At 41.7% G+C, this 21,730-nt stretch overlaps 1 protein-coding gene across 7 annotated transcripts in view; it reads left to right on the plus strand.

Moving 5' to 3' along the window:
• Positions 1–21,730, plus strand: part of dtd1 (D-aminoacyl-tRNA deacylase 1) — a 208,729-nt gene that overhangs the window by 67,963 nt on the left and 119,036 nt on the right. The window contains exons 5-6 of one of the 7 annotated variants that reach the window (XM_069932346.1): positions 9,413–9,483; positions 13,771–13,884. The exons of 5 other annotated variants lie outside the window; for them this stretch is intronic. In XM_069932346.1, the coding sequence (XP_069788447.1) occupies positions 9,413–9,483; positions 13,771–13,798 (99 nt within the window). In that variant the 3' untranslated portion in view covers positions 13,799–13,884. Of the gene's footprint in view, positions 1–9,412; positions 9,484–13,770; positions 21,220–21,730 lie in introns of those variants that run through there. One more of the 7 variants, XM_069932342.1, reaches the window with a different exon arrangement.

Below are 21,730 nucleotides of genomic sequence, written 5' to 3' on the forward strand. Positions count from 1 at the left end.
ACCCAAAGTGCACTGGTCACCAATCATCCCCGAAACACGAGCAATCTACTCACAGCAATAGAGATCAAAGTTTTTGGAAACAAATTTTCATCTTGATTGTAAATACAATATGTTGTTTGTTAAGAACTGAGCAAATCACACAGGAAAATTTACGGGATCAATGATTCTTCACCCTTGACTGTTTTTGTAATGTTGAGTGTGCGCCTTCAGACTCCTGTACCTCCTTCCTGATGGTAGCAGTGAGAAAAGGGCATGGCCTAGATGATGAGACCGCTGCCTTTTAAAAATGTCCTTAATGGAGTGAAGACTAATGCTCATGATGGTGCTGGCTAAGTTTGCACCCTCCATGGCCTTTTCCTGTCCTGTGCAATGGCATCTCCACACCAGACAGTGATAACCAGTTAGAATGTTTTCCACGATACACCTGTAGAAATTTACAAAAGTCTTTGGTGACATACCAAATCTTCTCAAATTTCTAACAAAATATAGCCACTGCCGAGACTTCTTTATGATCGCATCTACATGATGGCCCCAGGATAGGGATGTTGACACCTAGGAATTTGAAGTTCCTTACCCTCTCCACTGCTGCCCTTCAATGTGGTCTCATTTGTGTTCTTGCTTCCCCTTCCTGAAGTCCACAATCAATTCTTTAGTTTTGCTGACATTGAGTGCAAGGTTGTTGTTGTTACCCCACTCAACCAGCTGATCTATCTCACTCCTTTATGCTTCCTTAAAGTCATCCGTGATTCTGCCCACGACTATGGTGTCATCGGCGAATATGAAGATGGCATTTGAATTGTGCCTGGCCACACAGTAGAGCAGTGGACAAGGTACACATCATTGAGGTGCGCCTGTGTTGAATGTCAATGAGAAGGAGATGTTGTTACTGATTCACACTGACTGTGGTCTTCCGATGAGGAAGGGTCCAGCTGAGGTTTTGAACCATGCTGACTAGTACTGAGGGGATGAGTGTTGAAAGGGAAGGTTCAAAAGCCTGATGGACATTGAAGGAAAGTGTTGAAGCTTCTGTTAATAAGTTACCAAAAGGTGTTTCAGCAGATTGTGTTCTCACCTTTTAGGCTGTTAAAGATGTTTAAATATAATGATTAAACATCTTTGTGTAAAATTATTTCACGTTTAATTATTATATTAAATTATGCATTGTTGGTCTGACAAACTTAGTAAACCCTTCCAAGGCCACATGATATTTTTAACCCACGATGCTTCAGAAGGGGAACAGCAATCCGCATTTATGGTGTTTTGATGTTTTGTAGAATTTAAATGCATGTTCAGTTTGCACAAATTATAAACACTAATGCCACCAATAAGGCTCCATGCATAGTGTTAGAACTTTTTGTATTGTCTATTATGCAAACAAATGATGAGCTGTCTACTATTCCAAAAGTAGTCGTCCAAATGCTATCATTGGGAAATGTTCATAATGGCACTGCATACACATTGGCCTTGGGGTGGAAGAGTGCTGTAATAAAAGTGGGAGTGGTTGGGATATCATTAAGCATTTGACGTTGGGACATCGATCATTCTGCCTTGGAGACGCGCAGCACTTGCAAGTGTTCAGATCTTAGTCCATGATTGGATCTGAAAAGAGGCAGGGTCAATTGTGTTGCCTGTAATCAGCAGTGAATTGTAGGTAGGAGCAGTCTGCTCCATCAAGAGACACATTAAGTTTCCTGCAACCCCAGATCTTCCAGGACCCATTGTTAAATCTGCAATATTATTAAAGACGGAAAGAGCAGTTCCTCTGGCATTATCAACTTTGTTGGAGGAGAATTTTTTTTTCCCATGGAAATGAAAGCAATTTTGGAAAAGCTCAGCATCTTGAGCAGCATCTTTGGAGAGAGGAGCAGGGTTAATACTTCAGATTGATGTTTCATCATCAATGGGTACTTTACACTTTGTTATTGGAGAGAGAGCACAATATTTCTTCTCGGTGCAATACCTAAACATGCTGGAGAAACTCGGTAGGTCACGCGTATCTGTAGGAAGTAAAGGGTAAGCAATGTTTCGGGCCTGAGCCCTTTGTCAATGTATGAGCAAGAAGCAGACATGCTGGGAGTCCACTTAGTTGAGTATCTTTGCTCTGTCCACTGCAGTAACTGGGACCAACCATTTTAATTCCACACACCATTCCCACATTGACATGCCTATGGTCTTAAGTACTGCCAAACTGAGGTTACATGCAAATTGGAGGAACAACACCCAATATTACATCTGGGCATTTTCCAATCAGATGGCAGTAACATCAGCGATTCCAGTTTTTGTTAAATCCTCTCCCCGGGTCTTTTTCTTTCCCTATGTCTCCTTCCTTCAACCCCTTCCCTTCCTTCTCCATTCAGAGGGCTTCCCTCTCTCCCTATTACTTCTCAACTTTTTTTCTCTTCTATGACCTGTTCGTCTGACCTCCTCCTTCCTCTCCTCCCGTCCACCACCCCCTCATCTTTTTGTTCAGGTGCCTGTCTGCTTTTTGCTCACAATATGACAAAGGGCTCGGGCCCAAAATGTAATTCTTTTCTTCCTATAGATAGTACGTGACCTGCTGAGTTTCTCCAGCACTTTTGTGTATTGCATTACTCTCCTCTTGAACTTTGTCTCGGTGGATGTACAAGCCACTTGAACATTACCTTGAATCTTGCAATGCAGACCTACACTGACTGAATGAAATAAAGTTGATTGTAATCTACATACATTACCAATGTATGTATATTACCAGATGCAGTGAAAGTCCTGTTTGCTGCAGCTTCCCTAGCTACATTAAGGCACAGCGACACAATTTAAGAATTATATGCCATTGAAAAGATTATAACTATAAAAGGAGGAGAAAAAAACTCAATATTCACATTTAGTTGGCCAGTAGAGCAAAATAAGTATTGTGTCCTTAAATGCTACTTGTGCTTTTTGACTGAATAATGACACAGAAAACAATTTTTCCGACTTACGGCTGACCTTGGACAGTCAGACTAAAAATGAATTGGCCAAGAAAATCGAGCCAGGAGTGAAATTGGCAGTCGCCTGTTGTTCCCTTTTAAGGCCAACTTAAACCACTTAGTGCTCTGGTCAAGGGATTCAAACCAGCCCAAGAAAAATGAGGACTGATTTGGAACTGGAGACACATAGGAGACTGCAGAGGCCAGAATCTGAAGCAACAAATCATCTGCTGGTGGAATTGAAGGGGTCGAACAGCATCAGTGGAAGAAAAAGAATGGTCAACATTTCAGGCCGGAACCCTTCATCAAGACTAAGAGGGAAGATAGCCAGCATATTGAGGTCTGGGTGGGAAAGTTGGACAGGGGTCAGCACTGATTTGGAAGGCAGATTTCAGAATTTTGGCAGTAGTTTTGTATAGATGCCCTTTTGCAGATTGAAAAGCTGGATGAATACTTATTTACATCGGCCAATTTTGGCAGAAGGTTTACCCCTTTCCACAGGTGACCACTCATTGTGCAGGTGAAGTCCCAGAGGGATGAAAGTAAGTTGGGATGAGCCAGCTTGGACTACAGCTAAGAATGTGGACAGCATGCTTGGGATACCACTGTTTTGGGAAGAAATTAACCCCATTATGCTTGTAATCTAGACTGATCCTCTTAGTGAAGCAGTAATATACATTCCAAGTGTTTGCTGGCCATTTAACCAACTCCTTCTTCCTGCAGTGTATGGATGGGAGAAGATTCAGGAATGAGTGAGTGGATGGATACATGAGAGAGCATAATTTCAGAGAAATAAGTGAGCCTGCTGAAGAAAGAGGCAAAATAGATTAGATAGGATGATGGCCTCCTTCCATGTGACAAGAAAATAGGAAAATATTTTCATTTAAAGGACATGTTTTGAGAGTAGAGGCTCTTTCTAAGCATCATGACCTTCTTGAAAAACACAACCCATAGTGCATTGCAGTCTCATAAAGAGCAGCGAAGTAACTGACCATATTGCTTGAGCTATAAATATTCTTAAAGAGGACTCTTTAGAACTTCTTGAGTTCATAACCTGTCAATCCAGTAATAATACAGCTATCAAAATCAGCACCCTAGCTCTGAGATGACGTGATATCAGAATAACTTAATCATGAGAACTTTGAATAGAAATGTTCCAAACCCATTGGAGATCTTCAAGACACACAGAGTAATGTTATTTTAGTGTCCAGTTTATACCTAGCACTGATACTTGACACTAATGGGACATGAACTGCAACAGAATCACCTTGAGAGATGTTCGAGACAAATACTGCTCATATTATTCATTCTGCCTATCCCCAATGTGCTTTAATTGGTGTCAAAGTAACATCTATAAATAAGAATGGTTGTTGAGTTAGCGAAAAAAAATGGACAAAAAATAGAGACATTTCTGAAGGAGTCCCTCTATATTGCATTATATCAGTTTTTAGAGGGAGAATTGCTTATGCAAACATCATTAAACTGGGTACCTGGTGTAACCCTGACAAGTGCAACTTCAGCCTCTGAATTTTTTGATCCTGTCTAGTTGATGAAGCAGCCTCTCAGCACATTCAAATTACATCCCATTTCCAAATGACCTTCTCTTACACAAAATGCGCCACATTTCTACAGATGACAGCATCGTCTCACTGCTACCTTTAGGCAAAAGACACAGAATCCTGAAGTCCAACACCTCCAGGTTCAAGAACAGTTTCTTTTCCAACAGCTATCAGACTTTTGAAATTCCGCATACCACATACACCCTAATCATAAACTATGGGACCACCAAAAGGTCTGTCTGCAATATTGAAATGTAACTTTTTTACTGGTACTAACTGCAACTGTAAATTCCAAAGTTATTTATCTATCCTTTGATATTTTATGATGTCTTTTTCTATTTTGGCACAGTGTTGCAATTTAACAAATATTAGACAACAGGCGCCGGAGTAGGCCAATTGGCTCGTTGAGCCAGCACCGCCATTTATCGGATCATGGCTGATCTTTCTCTTTCAATAACTAATCCCAGCCTTATTCCCATAACCCTTAACTCCCTGCCCACAAGAGCTTTATCCAACTCTCCCTTAAATCTATCCAGCGAATCCACCCGCACCACCCTCTGTGGCAATGCATTCCACAGATCCACAACTCTCTGGGTAAAAAAAATTATCCTCATTTCTGTGTTAAATGGCCTTCTCTGTATTCTTAATCTATGCTCTCTAGTCCTAGTCTCTCCCATCATTGGGAACATGTGCTCTGATTTCACCCTGAAAAGCCCTTTGATAATCCTAAATACCTCAATCATGTCTCCCCTCATCTTTCTAAACTCCATTGCATATAATTCCAGTCTTTTTAACCAATCTGCATATGTCAATCCTGCCATCCTGGGAACTAACCTTGTAAATCTGTGCTGCACTCCCTCTATAGCAAGTATGTCCTTTCTTAGATATGGGGACCAGAATTGGATGCAATACTCCGAGTGAGGTCTCACCAGGGCCCTGTACTGTAGGAGGGCTTCTCTACTCCTATACCCAAATCTCCTCTTTATGAAAGCCAACATACTGTTTGCCTTCTTCGCCGCTTGCTGAACCTGCATGCTAACTTTCAATGACTGGTAAACAAGTACACCCAGATCCCTTTGCATTACACCACTCCCTAGCTTAACACTGTTTAAATAATACTCAACTCTCTTGTTTCTGTCTCCAAAATGGACAACCTTGCATTTTCTCACATTAAACTTCATCTGCCATTTCTCCGCCCTTTCCCCTAACCTGTCCAAGTTCCTCTACAATTTCCTGACATCCTCCTTACACTTCACACTACCACCCAGTTTAGTGTAATCTGTGAATTATTAATCCCCTCATCCAAACCATTTACATAAATGATAAACAACTGAGGACCCAACACCGATTCCTGTGGGACCCCACTCGTCACATTCTGCCATCCAGAAATGACCCATTTATCCCAACCCTTTGTTTCCTATTTCTCAACCAACTACCTATCCGTGACAGCACCCTAGCCCCGATACCATGCTCCTTGATTTTGCTAACTAGCCTTCTGTGTGGGACCTTATCAAAGGCTTTCTGGAAGTCCAAGTACACCACATCCACTGGCTCTCCTGAGTCCACCCTCCTTGCTACGTCCTCGAAAAATTCAAGCAAGATTTTCCTTTAAGGAACCCATGCACCGATACTATTCTTCCTTCCTAAGTATTCTGCTATTTCTCCTTTAATGATGGATTCCAATATCTTCCCCACCACCGATGTCAGGCTGACCGGTCTATAATTTCCCTTATTCTCTCTCCCTCCCTTCTTAAAATGTGGTACTACATCAGCCACTCTCCAGTCTGTAGGCACTTCCCCGAATCTAAAGAACTTTGGAAAATGTCGACCAATGTTTCCACAATTTCCAGAGCAACTTCTCTAAGCACCCTGGGATGCAGCCCATCAGGCCCAAGGGACTTATCAGGCCTCAGTTCTAACAGTTTGCTCATGGATATCCATCAGATTCTATATTTCCTTAGATAATTTCACCAAGCCCCTAGATACTGCTTGACCCCTACCTCTTATCTGACCATAACCTATATCCTCCTTGGTGAAAACAGATGCAAAGTGTTTGTTAAATTCCTCAGCTATCTCCATGTTCCTATTGATAATTTCATCTTTCTCTGTTTTTAAAGGCCCAATTTTGGTCCTAACCAATTTCTTCCTTTTTACATAACTGAAGAAGCTTTTGCTATCCCATTTTATGTTACTTGCCAATTTACTCTCGTACTCCATTTTCCCCTCCCGAATGACTTTCTTAGTTTCTCTCTGTTGTTTTTAAAGGCTTCCTAATCCTCTAACCTTCCACTCTGCTTTGCCATTTTATACTTATTTCTTTTGGACCTGATACTGCACTTGATTTCCTTTGTCAACCACAGCTGCCATTTGCTCTTTTTAGAGCCTTTTCTCCTCTTTGGAATGAATCTATTCTGAATCCTGTGAAAAATGTCTAGAAATAACTGCCATTTTTGCCCAGTTGTCCTCCCAGCTAGAATGTCCTTCCATTTTATTTTGGCTAGCTCTTCCCTCATAATTGTATAGTCACCCTTATTTAGCACTAATGTTTCTGACTTCCTTTTCTTTTCCCTTTCCATTTGCAGATTAAAAGTAATCATACAATGGTCACTATTACCTAATGGCGCCCCCTAAGTCAAGGTCCCTTATTAACTTCACGTCAATGCGCAGTATCAAATCCAGAATGGACTTCCCCCTGGTAGGTTCAATCACAAGCTGCTCCAAGAATGTATCTCGGAGACATTCTATAAACTCACTCTCTAGTTTTCCCACACCTACTTGATTTTCCCAGTCCACTTGCAAGTTGAAGTCACCCATAACTAATGTATCACTACCACTCTGATATGTCATTCTTAATTCTTTATTTATACTGATTCCCACATCTGAACCACTGTTCGGAGGTCTATATATGACTCCCATTACCGTTGTTTTGCCTTTGCAATTTCTCAACTCTATCCAAACACACTATACTCCACCAATATTGTAGTTGGTGTATCTTATGTACCTGTGTGGTTTCAGCAAGCAGGAATTCCTTTACATCTGTACATTGTACTTGGGTGTATGACAATAAACTCTCATCATTATCATCAGATCATGAATGTTGATCAGAGAAGAACGATTAAGAACTTTGTGTTGATTTAAAAAGAACACATGGGTGCTGATATCTATGGTGGGGCTTGACAAAGAAATTGTACCAGTTGGTAGGAGGTCACCTCCCATTGGGCATCAGTCCCGTGTCGCAATTTGTGACTTGTAGTTGCCCTTTAGTGATTGCAAAATGTGGTGAAAAATTGTGAGCTCTAGATTCCTTTGACCCAGATGGTTCCCATTATAAAAGGGAAGATAATTACTTATGATGTTTTCCAGGGGGCTCGGCTTGGATTTTTGATCAGACCCTCTGTGAACATGGGAGGGAGAGCTGCAAAGTGAGGTAGCCTCATATGATTCTCAACTTCATTGGCATAGACCATTCTGCGCATGAGTCTATGCACAGAACATTCCCATCCCCTCACTAATTTTCCTTGTAACACATAAAAGTCCTCATGCAAAATTCCCTGAAGGTTAACTTGCATGTATAGTGGATGGTAAGGAACACCAATGCAATGCTGGCAATCATTTTGAGAGGACTAGAATATAAAAGCAATGATGTAATGCTGAGGCTTTATAAGGGATTACTCAGACCGTACTCAGAGTATTGTGAAGAATTTTGGGCTCCTTATCAATGTGTTGACATTGGAAATGTTCAGAGGGCATTCAGTGGAATGATCGCTGGAATTAGAGTTTTCACGTGAGGAGAATTTGATGGCTCTGGAATTTACACTCCAGAGTTGAGAAGGATGAGGGCTGTTCTCGTTGAAATCCATTGAATACTGAAAAGACTGGATAGAATGTGGAGAGGAAGTTTCCACTGCTTGGGAAGTCTGGGACAAGAGGGCACAGCCTCAGAATACAAAAATGTTCTTTTAGAACAGAAATGAGGAGGAATTTCTTTACCCAGAGGGTGGTGAATCTGTAGAATTCATTGCCATGATGGCTGTGGAGGCCAAGTCATTGGGTATTTTTAAGACAGAGGTGGATAGGTTCTTGATTAGGAAGGAAATCAAGGGTTTCAGGGAGAAGGCAGGAGAGTGGGTTGAAAATGAGAAAAAAATCAGGATAATGGAATGGAGGTACAACAAGAAGGGCCAAATTACCTAATTTCACTCCTATGTCTTGTAGTCTAACACATTTCTTTCAATACTACTCACCAACACAAAGGATAATTTTACAATGGCTGATTAACATAGAATCCTGCAAGTCTTTGGGATGGGAGAGGAAACTAGAACATCGGGAGGAAGGGGGTGGGATGGGTGGAAGCAACGTGAACATGATCAAAGGGTGAATGTGCGAACTCCACACAGACAGCATCCAAGGTCAGGATTGAACCTGGGTCATCAGAGCATTGAGGTAGCAGCACTCTATCACTTCTTTCCTTCTTGTGTCAGCCCTCACAGAGAGAACTTCACTCTGAACTCTTGGAGTCATAACCTTTCTGGTTATATTACCTGGGACTCTTGGCCTTGCAGAACTTTTATGTAAATGCAACAGTAAGCCTCTGATTCTTTGTCAACCTGGTGGTATCTTTATGTGATGTCATCTGGATGACAATACGGTGAATGTTTGAGAAAGATGGATGTAATTGGACTGCACTGCCTTTAGAAGCTATGAGTATGGATAAGGAATGTAGCCAAAAGCCGTGCAATTGCTGAGCACAGAAACCCAATGAAGGCAAATCATTCAATATCTTCATGAAGGAGTTAGACATTTTTTCCTTAGAACTTAGGGATCAAGGAACTTGGAAAAAAGGAAAGAAACTGTGATCATATTGAATGATGTAGTCTCCTACTTTTTATGTTTTTATGTTATGTACAGAGCCTCCAACCTGCAGACTTACTTAATCTTGGAGTCATGCAGCACAGAAACAGGCCTTTCAGCCCACCATGGTAACTATTGAACTTTTGCTGTGGAGCCTTCTATGCCTTGGTGATTCACATTTTTGTCCATGTTCTGAGAATATCCCAAACTATCCAATCTCTTTTTTTTAACTAAACCTTTCCATCTCCAGCAACATTCAGGTGACTCTCCTCTGTGCTCTCTGCAGTACTTTTGTGTCTTTTCTTTAACACATTGCAGTATTCCAGCTGTTGCTGACCCCAAGGTTTTATAGTTGTCCCACAATTTCCGTGCTCATGTACTCCCTGCCCTTGTTATGAAGGCCAACATCCTGTGCACCATCTTCCCCTTGTCTGCCTGTGCTGTCACTTTTAAGGATTCATGGACATAACCAAGACCCTCAAAACACTCCTTGGGGCTTACTGTTCATAATGAATGTCCTGTCCTTATTATACCTCACCCCATCCTTATCGGGATTGCATTCCTTCTGCTAATGCTCTGTTCAATTCACCGGATGATCAGTATCGTTCTGGACATGATGACTGTTCTTTCTTTCAACCACAATGATTGGCAGGTTTTCATGCACTGGTGATTGAGAGGCTTATACAAAAGACATTAAATCCTTGAGGTTACTCAGCATGTCAGTCAGCATCTGCAGATACAGAAACGGTTAATGTTTTGCATCAATGAGAGTTGGTTGGGAAGAGGGAAGGAACATGGGAAGAAATATGCTTTGTCAAAATTCTCTGAATGGAATTCCCTTGGATTTTCCTCCCTCTGCTTTCTTCCCTGTTTTTGCTCCTGTCTCCCTGATTTAGTGCCCAATTAGGGGTTCAGCAGTTTTCCAAGGTCGTTAACATGATGAGATGAAGGATTATTGTCATATACAGAAGTATGCCATCTTGCTGCAACTACACGGGTACGTAAGGCACACCAACTTCAAAACTAGACATTCAATTATCGCAACATGCCAAGGCAGAAAAAGAGATTATTGTAAACATTAAGGATAGATAAGTAAATGCTCACAGTTGTGCAAAAAGAGAGACATTTCAACAGTGCAGGCAGATCTTTTGGTGGTGTCAGTGTAGTTCATGGTTTGGGTTCAGGGAGTCTGGAGAGATTGAGGAGCCTGTTAACTGTTGGATAAAAACCTCTTTTGAACCCAGAGGTGCTGTACTACAGGCATAAGGCATAGGAGCAGAAATAGGCTATTCTGCCCATTGGATCTGCTGACCATTTAACTATAAGCTGATCCAATTTCCCACTTAGCTCCACTGCCTGGCCTTCTCCCCATAAACTTTGATGCCCTGGCTAATCAAGAATCTATCAATCTCAGCCTTAAATTCACCTAGTGGCCTCCACCATTGCCTGTGGCAACAAATTCCAACAGATTTACCACCATCTGACTGAAGAAATTCCTCACACATCTCTGTTCTAAATGGTTGTCCATGCTAATGGCATGTTGGCTTTCATAAAGAGGGGATTGGAGTATAGGAACAGAGATGCCCTTCTGCAGTTGTAGAGGGCCCTGGTGAGACCCTACCTGGAGTATTGCGTCCAGTCTGGTCTCCAATTTTGAGGAAGGACATACTAGCTATAGAGGGTGTGCAGCGCAGATTTACAAGGTTAGTTCCAGGGATGGCGGGGTTGACATATGCTGAAAGGCTAGAAAAACTGGACTTGTAGCCGATGGAGTTTAGAAGGATGTGGGGGGACATGACTGAGGTATACAAAATTATCAGGGGGATAGACAGGGTGAAGTCGGATTACTTGTTCCCAATGATGGGGGAGACGAGGACTAGAGGGCATAGTTTAAGAATACAGGGTAGGCCCTTTAGGACGGAGATGAGAAAACATTTTTTTACCCAAAGAAGTGTGAATCTGTGGAATGCTCTGCCACAGAAGGTGGTAGAGGCAGATTCGCTGATTATGTTCAAAAGAGAGTTAGATAAGACTCTAGTGGGCAAAGGAGTTAAGGGTTATGGGGATAAGGCTGGAAAGGGGTACTGATGGTAGTGATCAGCCATGATCTGTAAAATGGCGGTGCTGGCTCGACGGGCCGAAGGGCCTACTCCAGCTCCTATTGTCTATTGTCTATAATCCTGAAGTTGTGCCTTCTTGTTCTCAGACTCTCCCACCATGGGGAAACATCCTTTCTGTACCTACTCCGCCTGCGCCTGTCAACAGACAAAATGTTTCAATGAGATTTCATCCCCCCACTCTGTTCTCCTAAATTTGAATGGTACAAGCCAAGGGCTTGTGAACATCCTCTGAACCCTCTCCAATGTCAGTTAATCCTTTCTTAAATGAGGAGCGCAAAACTGCCCACAATTCTCCAAGTGAGTTCTCATCAGTGCTTTATAGAGCCTCAACTTCACCTCCCTGCTCTTGTATTCTATTTATCTTGAAGTAAATGCCAGCATTGCAATGGTCTTCTTCACCACCAACTCAACCTGCACATTTACCTTCAGGCTACCCTGCATGAGAATTCCCAGGACCCTTTGCAGCAGGGTATTTTTAATTTTCTCCCCATTTAAAAAGTATTCCACCCATTTTTTTTCTACCAAGGTGCATGACTGTACACTTTCCAACATTATATTTCATTTGCCATTCCTCTGCCCATTCTCCTTCTGCAGACGCCGTTTTTCCTCAATATTTTATCTGCTCCCATCCACCTACCTTCATATAATCTGCAAACTTGGCCCCAAAGCCTTTCATTCCAAAATCCAAATCATTAAAATACATTAAAAGAAGTGGCTCCAACACCGACCCCTGTGAAACACCACCAGCCACTGGCAGCCAAGCAGAATATGATCCCTGTATTCCAACTCTCTGCTTCCTGCCAATCAGTCAATGCTCTACTCACGCTAGTATGTTTTCTGTTATACCACGGACTCTTATCTTGCTAAGTAGCCTCATGTGCAGCACCTTCTGCCCAAATGTAGCAGAGAATGGAGGTTATGACCAAGGTGATAGCGGGCGGGGGGGGGCTCCTTTATGATGTTGTCTGCTGCCTTGAGATGGATGATGGCCGTACTTGAATCATAAATTCAGAATAACAGCAGTTTGTAAGTTTTCAATGGAATGCCTCAAAAGACATTAATCTTATTAAATGAAGTTTGTCTGCTTTGACAGAAAGAGGCCACATTTTCTCTCTCTGAAGAATGATTTAGTCAATGGTGAATCAACATTTCCTTCCAATTTCCTGGCAAGTTGCATTGCCTGAGAAATAGTTTACGCTTATCAATTTAAAACCATTTGAGGGACAGACTTGTATGATGTTTCACAGTTAGATGTGGAAATGTGTCTGTTTTATGTGTTGGATGCACAATGTGGTAATAGGGGGCTAAGTTGGACTTCTGATGCTTGATTCCAGTGATGGCAGTGGAAGTGGACATGAGATTCAGTGCTCAATGTACTTCACTTCCAATAGAGCAATTTAGTGTCTATAACGGTGGAATTTCTTCTGTGCGAGACTTAGGAAATTCATCTTCTCAGACTTCCTTCTGTGTTTTAAAAAGCACAGTACTAGAGAAACTCAGCAGGTCAAACGGTGCCCTTTATGCACCAAAGATAAAGATACAGAACCAACTAGCCTTCTGTGTGGGACCTTATCAAAGGCTTTCTGGAAGTCCAAGTACACCACATCCACTGGCTCTCCTGAGTCCACCCTCCTTGCTACGTCCTCGAAAAATTCAAGCAAGATTTTCCTTTAAGGAACCCATGCACCGATACTATTCTTCCTTCCTAAGTATTCTGCTATTTCTCCTTTAATGATGGATTCCAATATCTTCCCCACCACCGATGTCAGGCTGACCGGTCTATAATTTCCCTTATTCTCTCTCCCTCCCTTCTTAAAATGTGGTACTACATCAGCCACTCTCCAGTCTGTAGGCACTTCCCCGAATCTAAAGAACTTTGGAAAATGTCGACCAATGTTTCCACAATTTCCAGAGCAACTTCTCTAAGCACCCTGGGATGCAGCCCATCAGGCCCAAGGGACTTATCAGGCCTCAGTTCTAACAGTTTGCTCATGGATATCCATCAGATTCTATATTTCCTTAGATAATTTCACCAAGCCCCTAGATACTGCTTGACCCCTACCTCTTATCTGACCATAACCTATATCCTCCTTGGTGAAAACAGATGCAAAGTGTTTGTTAAATTCCTCAGCTATCTCCATGTTCCTATTGATAATTTCATCTTTCTCTGTTTTTAAAGGCCCAATTTTGGTCCTAACCAATTTCTTCCTTTTTACATAACTGAAGAAGCTTTTGCTATCCCATTTTATGTTACTTGCCAATTTACTCTCGTACTCCATTTTCCCCTTCATTAAGGTATGTAAAGTACAACTCAAGGAGATGATTGTGGACCTCAGGAGGGAGCTAGGGGAACACGACCCCCACCACCCAGGCTATGCCCTCTTCACTCTGCTACCATCAGGAAAAAGGAACAGGAGCGTAAGGACGAGCACTCAGCGGCACAAGGAAAGCTTCTTCCCCACTGCCATCAGATTTCCTGAATAATCAATGAACACAGGACACTGGCTTACTTTTCGTGCACTACTAATTTTATTTTTATTTCTTATATTATTGTTGAAAGATGGTTCATAGTATGAATGTTTGCATTATGATGCTGTACCGAATTTCGTGACTTTAAATTCTGATTCAAAATATGATTCTGTTTGACCAGCTGAGGTTTTACTTCAACCATGGTGTCTGCAGACTTTTGAGCTTTACTTCCTTTCCTTCAGTGTTTTGGTTATTTTGCTCCCTTTTATGAAGATTGTGCTTGATTTTCCCTCATGGCATTTTTTCAGTGGGTTCTTGTAGTAACGAGTGCTCTTTTTATAATGTTTGCCCGTCAACTTCCAAATCTGTGACTTCACTCAACTCTAAACCTTCCTCATTTTATCTGCTGAAACGCTTCTTTGCAAATGGTCAGCTTGAAAATCCCAGTGCTTTTGTGGTCAATCTCTCACCTCGCTCCTTTGGAAACATTCCTGGGATCCCCATGCTTATAATCCTCATCTTTCCTACTCATAATGTCTAGCCAATTGGGACAACAATTTGATTTTCAAATTTCTGCCCTGTTCAAACCTCTCCCAGCTCATCGACCCTGCATAATCTGTGCATTTGCAGGTTTGGTGCCCCTTTTGAACACTCCTATGATCGGCAGACATGCTAAATTCCTTTATTCTTGTCTGTTCACTTCACTTGCTCTCTTTCACTCTCCAAGATGGTCCAGGAAACCTCCCACATGATGCAAGCTTCTTATCAGCACCCTGACCTTGCTCCGTGCAGGACTGGGCATCTAATTTTGTTTGCCAAAATGGAGCTAGTGTGAGTTCCCATGAGCTGGCATGGATGCAGTGGGCCAAATGGCCTCTTTTGTGCAACGCAGTAAGTAAATAGACACATTCTATGTGGAAGATGAAATAACAAGTTAAAGTTTATTGTCATCTGATTATACATTTACAACCCAATGAAGCAGTGCATCTCTGGACCATAGTGCACACACACACACATACTCACAAGTACACCCTGCACACAAAAGACAAATTTATACAGTGATCCAAAATGAATATATATAAAAATAATTTATGGATTTCTAGGATTGTTCAATCATCTCACTGCCTGTGGGAAGAAGCTCTTTCTCAGCCTGGCAGTCCTGGTTTTTATGCTCCTTTACTTCCTTGAAGGTAGGGACTCAAAAGATTCTGCGGATTGGATGTAAAGGGTCCTCTAGTATTCTTTATGCCAGCTTGAAGCACTGCTCCCTGAAGTGTCATTGATAGAAGGAAGGGAGACCCCAGTGATCTTCTCAGCAGTGTTAATCACCCACCATATTGACCTCTGATATGATGCTTTGCAGCCACCATACCACACTATGATGCAGCCAGCCAGGACACCCTCTATTGTGCTCCTGTAGAACATTATTAGGATGGTAGCCAGTAGCCTTGCCCTCCTCAACCTCCTTAGAAAGTGAAGGTCTTTGGTCCCTTCCTGACTAATGAGGAGGTGATGTGGGTCCAGGATAGGTCATCTTTTAAATGGACACTAAGGGACTTTGTTTTACCCATTTTCTCTATGAAGGAGCTGTTGGTGTATAGTGGAGGGTAGTCCTTCATCCTCCTGAAGTCCACAATCTTCTCCTTTGAGACTCAGTTTTTTGGCCTTGCACCACTGTACAAACTTTACGACCTTCTCTCCTCATCATTGTTACTGATGAAGCCAGCTACTTTAGTGTCATCTGCAAACTTGATGAATCTGTTGCGTCAGCAGTGTGAATAGTAGCGACTGAGCGTGCAGTCCCGAGGTGCACCAGTGTTCAGTGTGATGGGGTTTGAGCTTTTGCTGGCATCTTGGACAGATGTTGATCTTTCAATCAAGAGGTCCAGGATCCAGTTGTCGGTGGGAGGGGGGGGGTGGGGGGGGCGGTACCAAGTCCCGGCAAGGATAATTTATCCACTAGCCTCTGCGGGATGGTTGTGTTGAATGCTTAGCTGAAGTTGATGAATAACATCCTGGCATGAGGTTTCATTCTCTGGGTGGTCGGAGCGGAGTGGAGGGTCAGGGGTATTATTACACCGTCCATGGATTGGTTTGACTGATAGGCAAACTGGAATGCATCAACGGTTGATGCACTCCATTATCAGTGACTTCAAGATCATGGAGTTCAGTGTGACTGGACAGTAGTCATTTAGTCCAACTACTGTCGCTCTCTTTGGGCACGGTAGCTACCTTGAATCCTGTGGGAACAATAGAGTTCTGGAGTGAGTTAGGACCTCAGTGGCCTGGTCCACACAGTCCCTCAGCACCCAACCAGGTATGTTATCTGGCCCTGCTGGTTTGTGTGAACCTCATAAGACTCTTGACACCAGTTCATCATACAGGAACATAGTTACCCACTGCACTGAACATCATCTGCCTCTTCACCCGCTCTTTGAGTGTACATGGAATTCCTGTACTTATTTAAGCTTTGTCTTTTGCATGATACACATGGACATTAACAGAATTTGTTGGATGTAAATGTTGTTCATGATTCCCTCCTTAGCCTCGCACAGTCACAATACTTCACTTGCAGTCATAAGCATTGGAATTTCCCATGGCTTCCCCACTTACTAAACTAAATCTCACATATGAAATTTTCTGTAGTGTTTCTGGAAAATGGATTGCCTTTGTCCTTTGGCCCAATGAGTCTCTCAAAATATCCGTGTCAGGCAATGGCATTAGTAAGGATTATTTGTGATATTCCTGGATGTGGGCATTGGTATTCCTGGTAGATTGAAGCACGTATCTCACCAATGGGTTGATTTAGTTGCATGCAAATTATTAAAATTCCTTCCAAACTCATAGTGAATTAAGTGTTCTTTTTATCAGGGCAATTTATTTCCATTCAGTCTATTGAGTTGTGCAATGAGTACATGTGCTGGAGACGCCCAGTGGGTCCTGCAGCATCCTGAGGAAGTAAAGAGTGACCAACATTTCAGGTCTGAGACCTCTCTACTGTGCACACTTTCTTCCTGACTTGTGGGCGGCAGATGGTGCAGCTGACACAGCCACTGTGTCACTGTGCTAGTGCCCCAGGTTAGAACCTGACTTTGGCTTTTGTCTGCGTGGACCCTTGTGACCACGTTGGTTCCCTCTGGTCTCCTCCCACTTCTCAAAGACATGCGGGTTGCCCCAAGTGTTTTGGTAAATGGCCAAGTAAAGAGAGAGAGAGAGAGAGAGAGAGAGAGAGAGAGAGATTGAATGAAGCCCCAAATGAAGTCCTCTCTCTGATAAAACACCTCAACTAATTCCAAAATATGGGTTGTGTTTGGGTCTGGAGTGAAAAGGAGTAAAGAGAGTTAGATAGAGGGTGGGAACGGTATTTGTTAATCACTTACACCTGCAAAGGGACTCTGGAATCAGACAGAGACTTTCAAATTTTTGGGAAAACATCAAATTGGGAAATGTGGTTGCCCCAGGAAGATTTGATGAAGTGCAAGGGAAGGTTGAGTGTGATCAGCAAGCTCCCTCCAAGGCAGGCTAGGTTAGATTTTGGTAATGAGACCGAGAACGGGGCATTGATTTCTGATAACGTGTCTCAATCAGTTGGTGGATGAATTATTAAAACTGGTGACACAGGTTGACATGGGCTTAATGCAAGTGGTTAAAATTAACAGGGAAAGAAGTAAAAACACTAAAATGCTGGTGGAACTCAGCAGGTCATGTAGCATCCACAGGAGGTAAAAATGTTTAACCAATGAGCTGTTCGAAGAGAGAAGAACTTCTTCAGGGAATTCTGTGAATTCTCACTCCTCCCTCTCTGCACTCCCTGCGGGCTCGTACCTGGAAGTGGGGTCAGGCAGAAAACAGTGGTGATTTATCTTTACCTCCAATGGTTGCTGCATGACCTACTGAGTTCCTCCAGCATTTCTGTGGGTTTTTTTTTTAACCACAATCACAGCATCTGCAGACTTTCATGTTTCACTCAGATGGGGAGGGAAGTTGTGTTAAAACTCGTTAAGTCACCCATCGATTTGTGCGAAGTGGTGATGTGCAGGGGTGGGGTGGGGAAGGAGATGATTCTTGTGTGCCAGCTCTCCCTTTTTTATTTTTCTTATTTGCAGTTTTATTCCATTTTCTCCTTTCCATTGTATTCTCGTGGTTCCATCTCCCAGCTCTGTCTACTCCTGCTTGGAGAACACTTGTTCATGGATCCACCGTGATCAGCTGGTTATATTTTTGGACCGGGGCATGTGAGGGAGCTGCACTATCATGACTTCTCGATCCCGTCCTATTGCTGTGGTGACTGGGAAAGATAACCCTGCTCTTCTCTGCCCTCCCAGGTGCACATGCACAGGAAGCTTCCTCAGTTGCGATGAATAAACTCAACACAGATCGATGGTCCTTATTTTTGTCCTCTTTCCTGTACAAACACCGTGAATTTCAGTCTGATTTCTCTCTGAGTATTGAATTGAAAGGATCGAAATTCCAAAATTAGGTCAGCAGGCTTCTTAAGGGACATCAGAGTCTTAAGGTGTTTCCATAGCAACCCTGTAAGACAGGCAGCTTATTGGTTGGGGACCATAAGTCATCAATCATTTTAACTCATGTTTAGGCAAGTTTTAATGAAAGGTATCAAAGATCATTTGCAGGAGCTGGAGATGTACATATGAGTTGAAGTGTAATTTAAAAATGCCAAATGTTCAAACATAGGGATCTACAATTACTTACAACTATGCTAAATCTATATTTGCAAAAGAAAAAAGGTCCATCGTCAAGTTTATATTGGTAGCTGTCCATTGGAGGGGGGAGTTGGATGGCAGCACAAGCAGGTAGAAATTTGATGATACTGAGTTTATTGTAGTCTACATAAGTACAATGTATGTATACACCAAAATTCTTACTTGCTGCAGCTGAACATGTACTTCATTAAAAAAAAACCTCAATACCATACACTAAATTAAATGAAAAAGAGTTAATAAATAATGAGGGGCACCATGGTTGGCGTAGCGGTTAGCACAATGTCATTACAGCGTCAGGGACCTGGGTTCGAGTCCGTCGCTGTGTGTAAGGTGTTGGTACATGTTCTCCTTGTCTGTGTGGGGTTCTTCTGGGTTTTCCAGTTTCCTTCCATGTTCCAAAGACAAATGGATTTTAGTAGGTTAATTGGGCACGTGGGTATATTTTGGCAGTGTGGGCTTTTGGGCCGGAATGGCCTGTTTTTGTGCTGTGTCTCTAAATTAAAAAAAAATATTAAAATGATAATTATAAATATTTACTGTAACCATAGTGTAAGAAAAACAAAGTTGTGCTTTAGGAGTGCAGGCAGGCCTAGCGAAGTAATTTTGAAGCCTGTTTCCAGTATTCAGGATCCCTGATCCTTGATAACAGATATCCATTCTTTGGAAGAGTCGGGGAGAGGGGTGAAGCATGGTGAGTGTCAGTGATGAATGAGAGCCAGCCCTTTATGGGACTGGAGTGGGGTTGGAGAGTGCATGCTCTTAATGGGGGGAGCAGGCCTGCAACTAAGTCAATTGCTGACACTGTCTCCATAGAAAATATTCATTTATTGCTGCTGGGAAGGGATTATGCACAGAATACTGTTCTTATGACATTGAGCGTACACCAACTTGCAGTGTTCCCCAGCGTATTGTCTCTCTCCAGCATCCTCCAATTCAGGAAGCAACTGCATAAGCAGGAATGTGTGTGGCCGAGAAGGTACACCAATGCCTCCATTTCCATAGAAGCCTGAGGAAATTTGGCATGTCACCACCATTTATTTTACAGGTGCATCAATGAAGGTGTTCTGTCCCACGGTGTGGGGTGGGAACTGCTCAGCCCTAGACTGCAAGGAACTCCAGATGGGTGTGAACATGGCTCAGGATATCACGCATGCCTTCCTCCACTCCGTTCACTTCATCTACAATTCCCTCTCCCTTGGAAAAGCAGTCAATGTACCATAAGACTCCTACCATCCTAGCCATGCACTCATACAGCAGAGGAACACAAAAGCTGCAGATGCTGGAATCTCGAGCAAGATGTTCTCAGCAGGTCAGGCAGCATCTGTGGGGAGAAATGGTCAGCCATCATTTTGAATTGTGACCCTTTATCAAGACAAAGATGGAAAGGAAAAATTACAAATATAAAGGGGGAAAGAAGCTGGGGGATGGTCCTAGTGGTGATTAAGTATAGGACAGAAACTGTTGGAGGTGTAGCAAATCTTGATGAGAATATAGTTATTGAGGGGAGGACATCAATTTTGTTGAATTCTCTAATTAGCAGCATAATTAAGAAATTCCAGCTTCTGACTACAGCCAAAGACATCAATAGGTTCCTCAGTATTTACTGGATTTAGACCAATTAGGGCTGACTACTTACCCTGTGAGCTCAGCATGTCACAAACTTTAAAAAAAATTTTTAAATTTTTCACACTCTGAACCATATCAACCAAAATATATACAAACGTTTCTCATTAAATATACACAATGACATTTTCTCTCTTTTTTTCCCCCCTATCCTCCCTTTTTCCCTTCCCACCCCCCTCCAAAACCAATAATATTCAACATATACAATACAATAAAACCATAAAACAATGTCATCACACAATGAAAAATAAACAAGAAAAATGCGTCATCTATTTTTACACACTGAATCAAATCGTTTTGTCTTTTTATCACTTTAGGGGGTGAAGGTCAGAGGCAAGCTCTGTCTGTTATGTTCCATGTATGGTTCCCAAATTTGTTCAAATAATGTGACTTTATTTTTTAAATTATATGTTATTTTTTCCAATGGAATACTTTTATTCATTTCCATGTACCATTGCTGTATTATCAGGCTCTCTTCCATTTTCCAAGTTAACATTCTACACTTTTTTGCTACAGCTAAGGCTATCATAATTAATCTTTTTTGCGCTTTATCCAATTTGAGACCTAATTCATTACTTCTTATGTTACTTAAAAGAAAGATCTCTGGATTTTTTGGTATGTTATTTTTTGTGATTTTATTTAATATCTGATTTGGATCTTCCCAAAACGTATTCACTTTCTTACATGTCCAAATTGTATGATTTATTGCTCCCATTTCCTTCTTACAGCGAAAACATCTATCTGATAATGTTGGATCCCATTCTTTTAATTTTTGAGGAGTGATATATAATCTGTGTAACCAATTATACTGTATCATGCATAACCTTGTGTTTATTATATTCTTCATAGTTCGAGAACATAACTTTTCCCATGTTTCATTTTTTATCTTTATGTTTAAATCCTTTTCCCACTTTTGTTTAGGTTTATAGTTTATTTCATCATTTTCATTATGTTGCAGCTTAATGTACATGGTTGTTATAAATCTTTTAATTATCATTGTGTCTGTAATCACATATTCAAAGCTGCTTCCTTCTGGTAATCTCAGTCTGTTTCCCAATTTATCCTTTAAATAAGCTTTCAGTTGATGATATGCAAACATTGTACCATGAGTTATTCCATATTTGTACTTCAACTGTTCAAATGTTAATAAATTATTTCCCAAAAAACAATTTTCTATTCTTTTGATTCCTTTTCTCTCCCATTCTCTAAAGGAAAGGTTATCTATTGTAAAAGGGATTAGTGGGTTTTGTGTCAATAACAATTTTGGTATTTGGTAATTCATTTTTTTCCTTTCTAAGTGGATCTTCTTCCATGTATTAAGTAAATGATGCAATACTGGTGAGCTTTTATATTGTACCAGCTTTTATCCCACTTATAAAGTATATGTTCTGGTACTTTCTCCCCTATTTTATCTAGTTCTATCTTAGTCCAGTCTGGTT

Source organism: Narcine bancroftii, chromosome 4, assembly GCF_036971445.1.
Source record: "Narcine bancroftii isolate sNarBan1 chromosome 4, sNarBan1.hap1, whole genome shotgun sequence".
NCBI lineage: Eukaryota > Metazoa > Chordata > Chondrichthyes > Torpediniformes > Narcinidae > Narcine > Narcine bancroftii.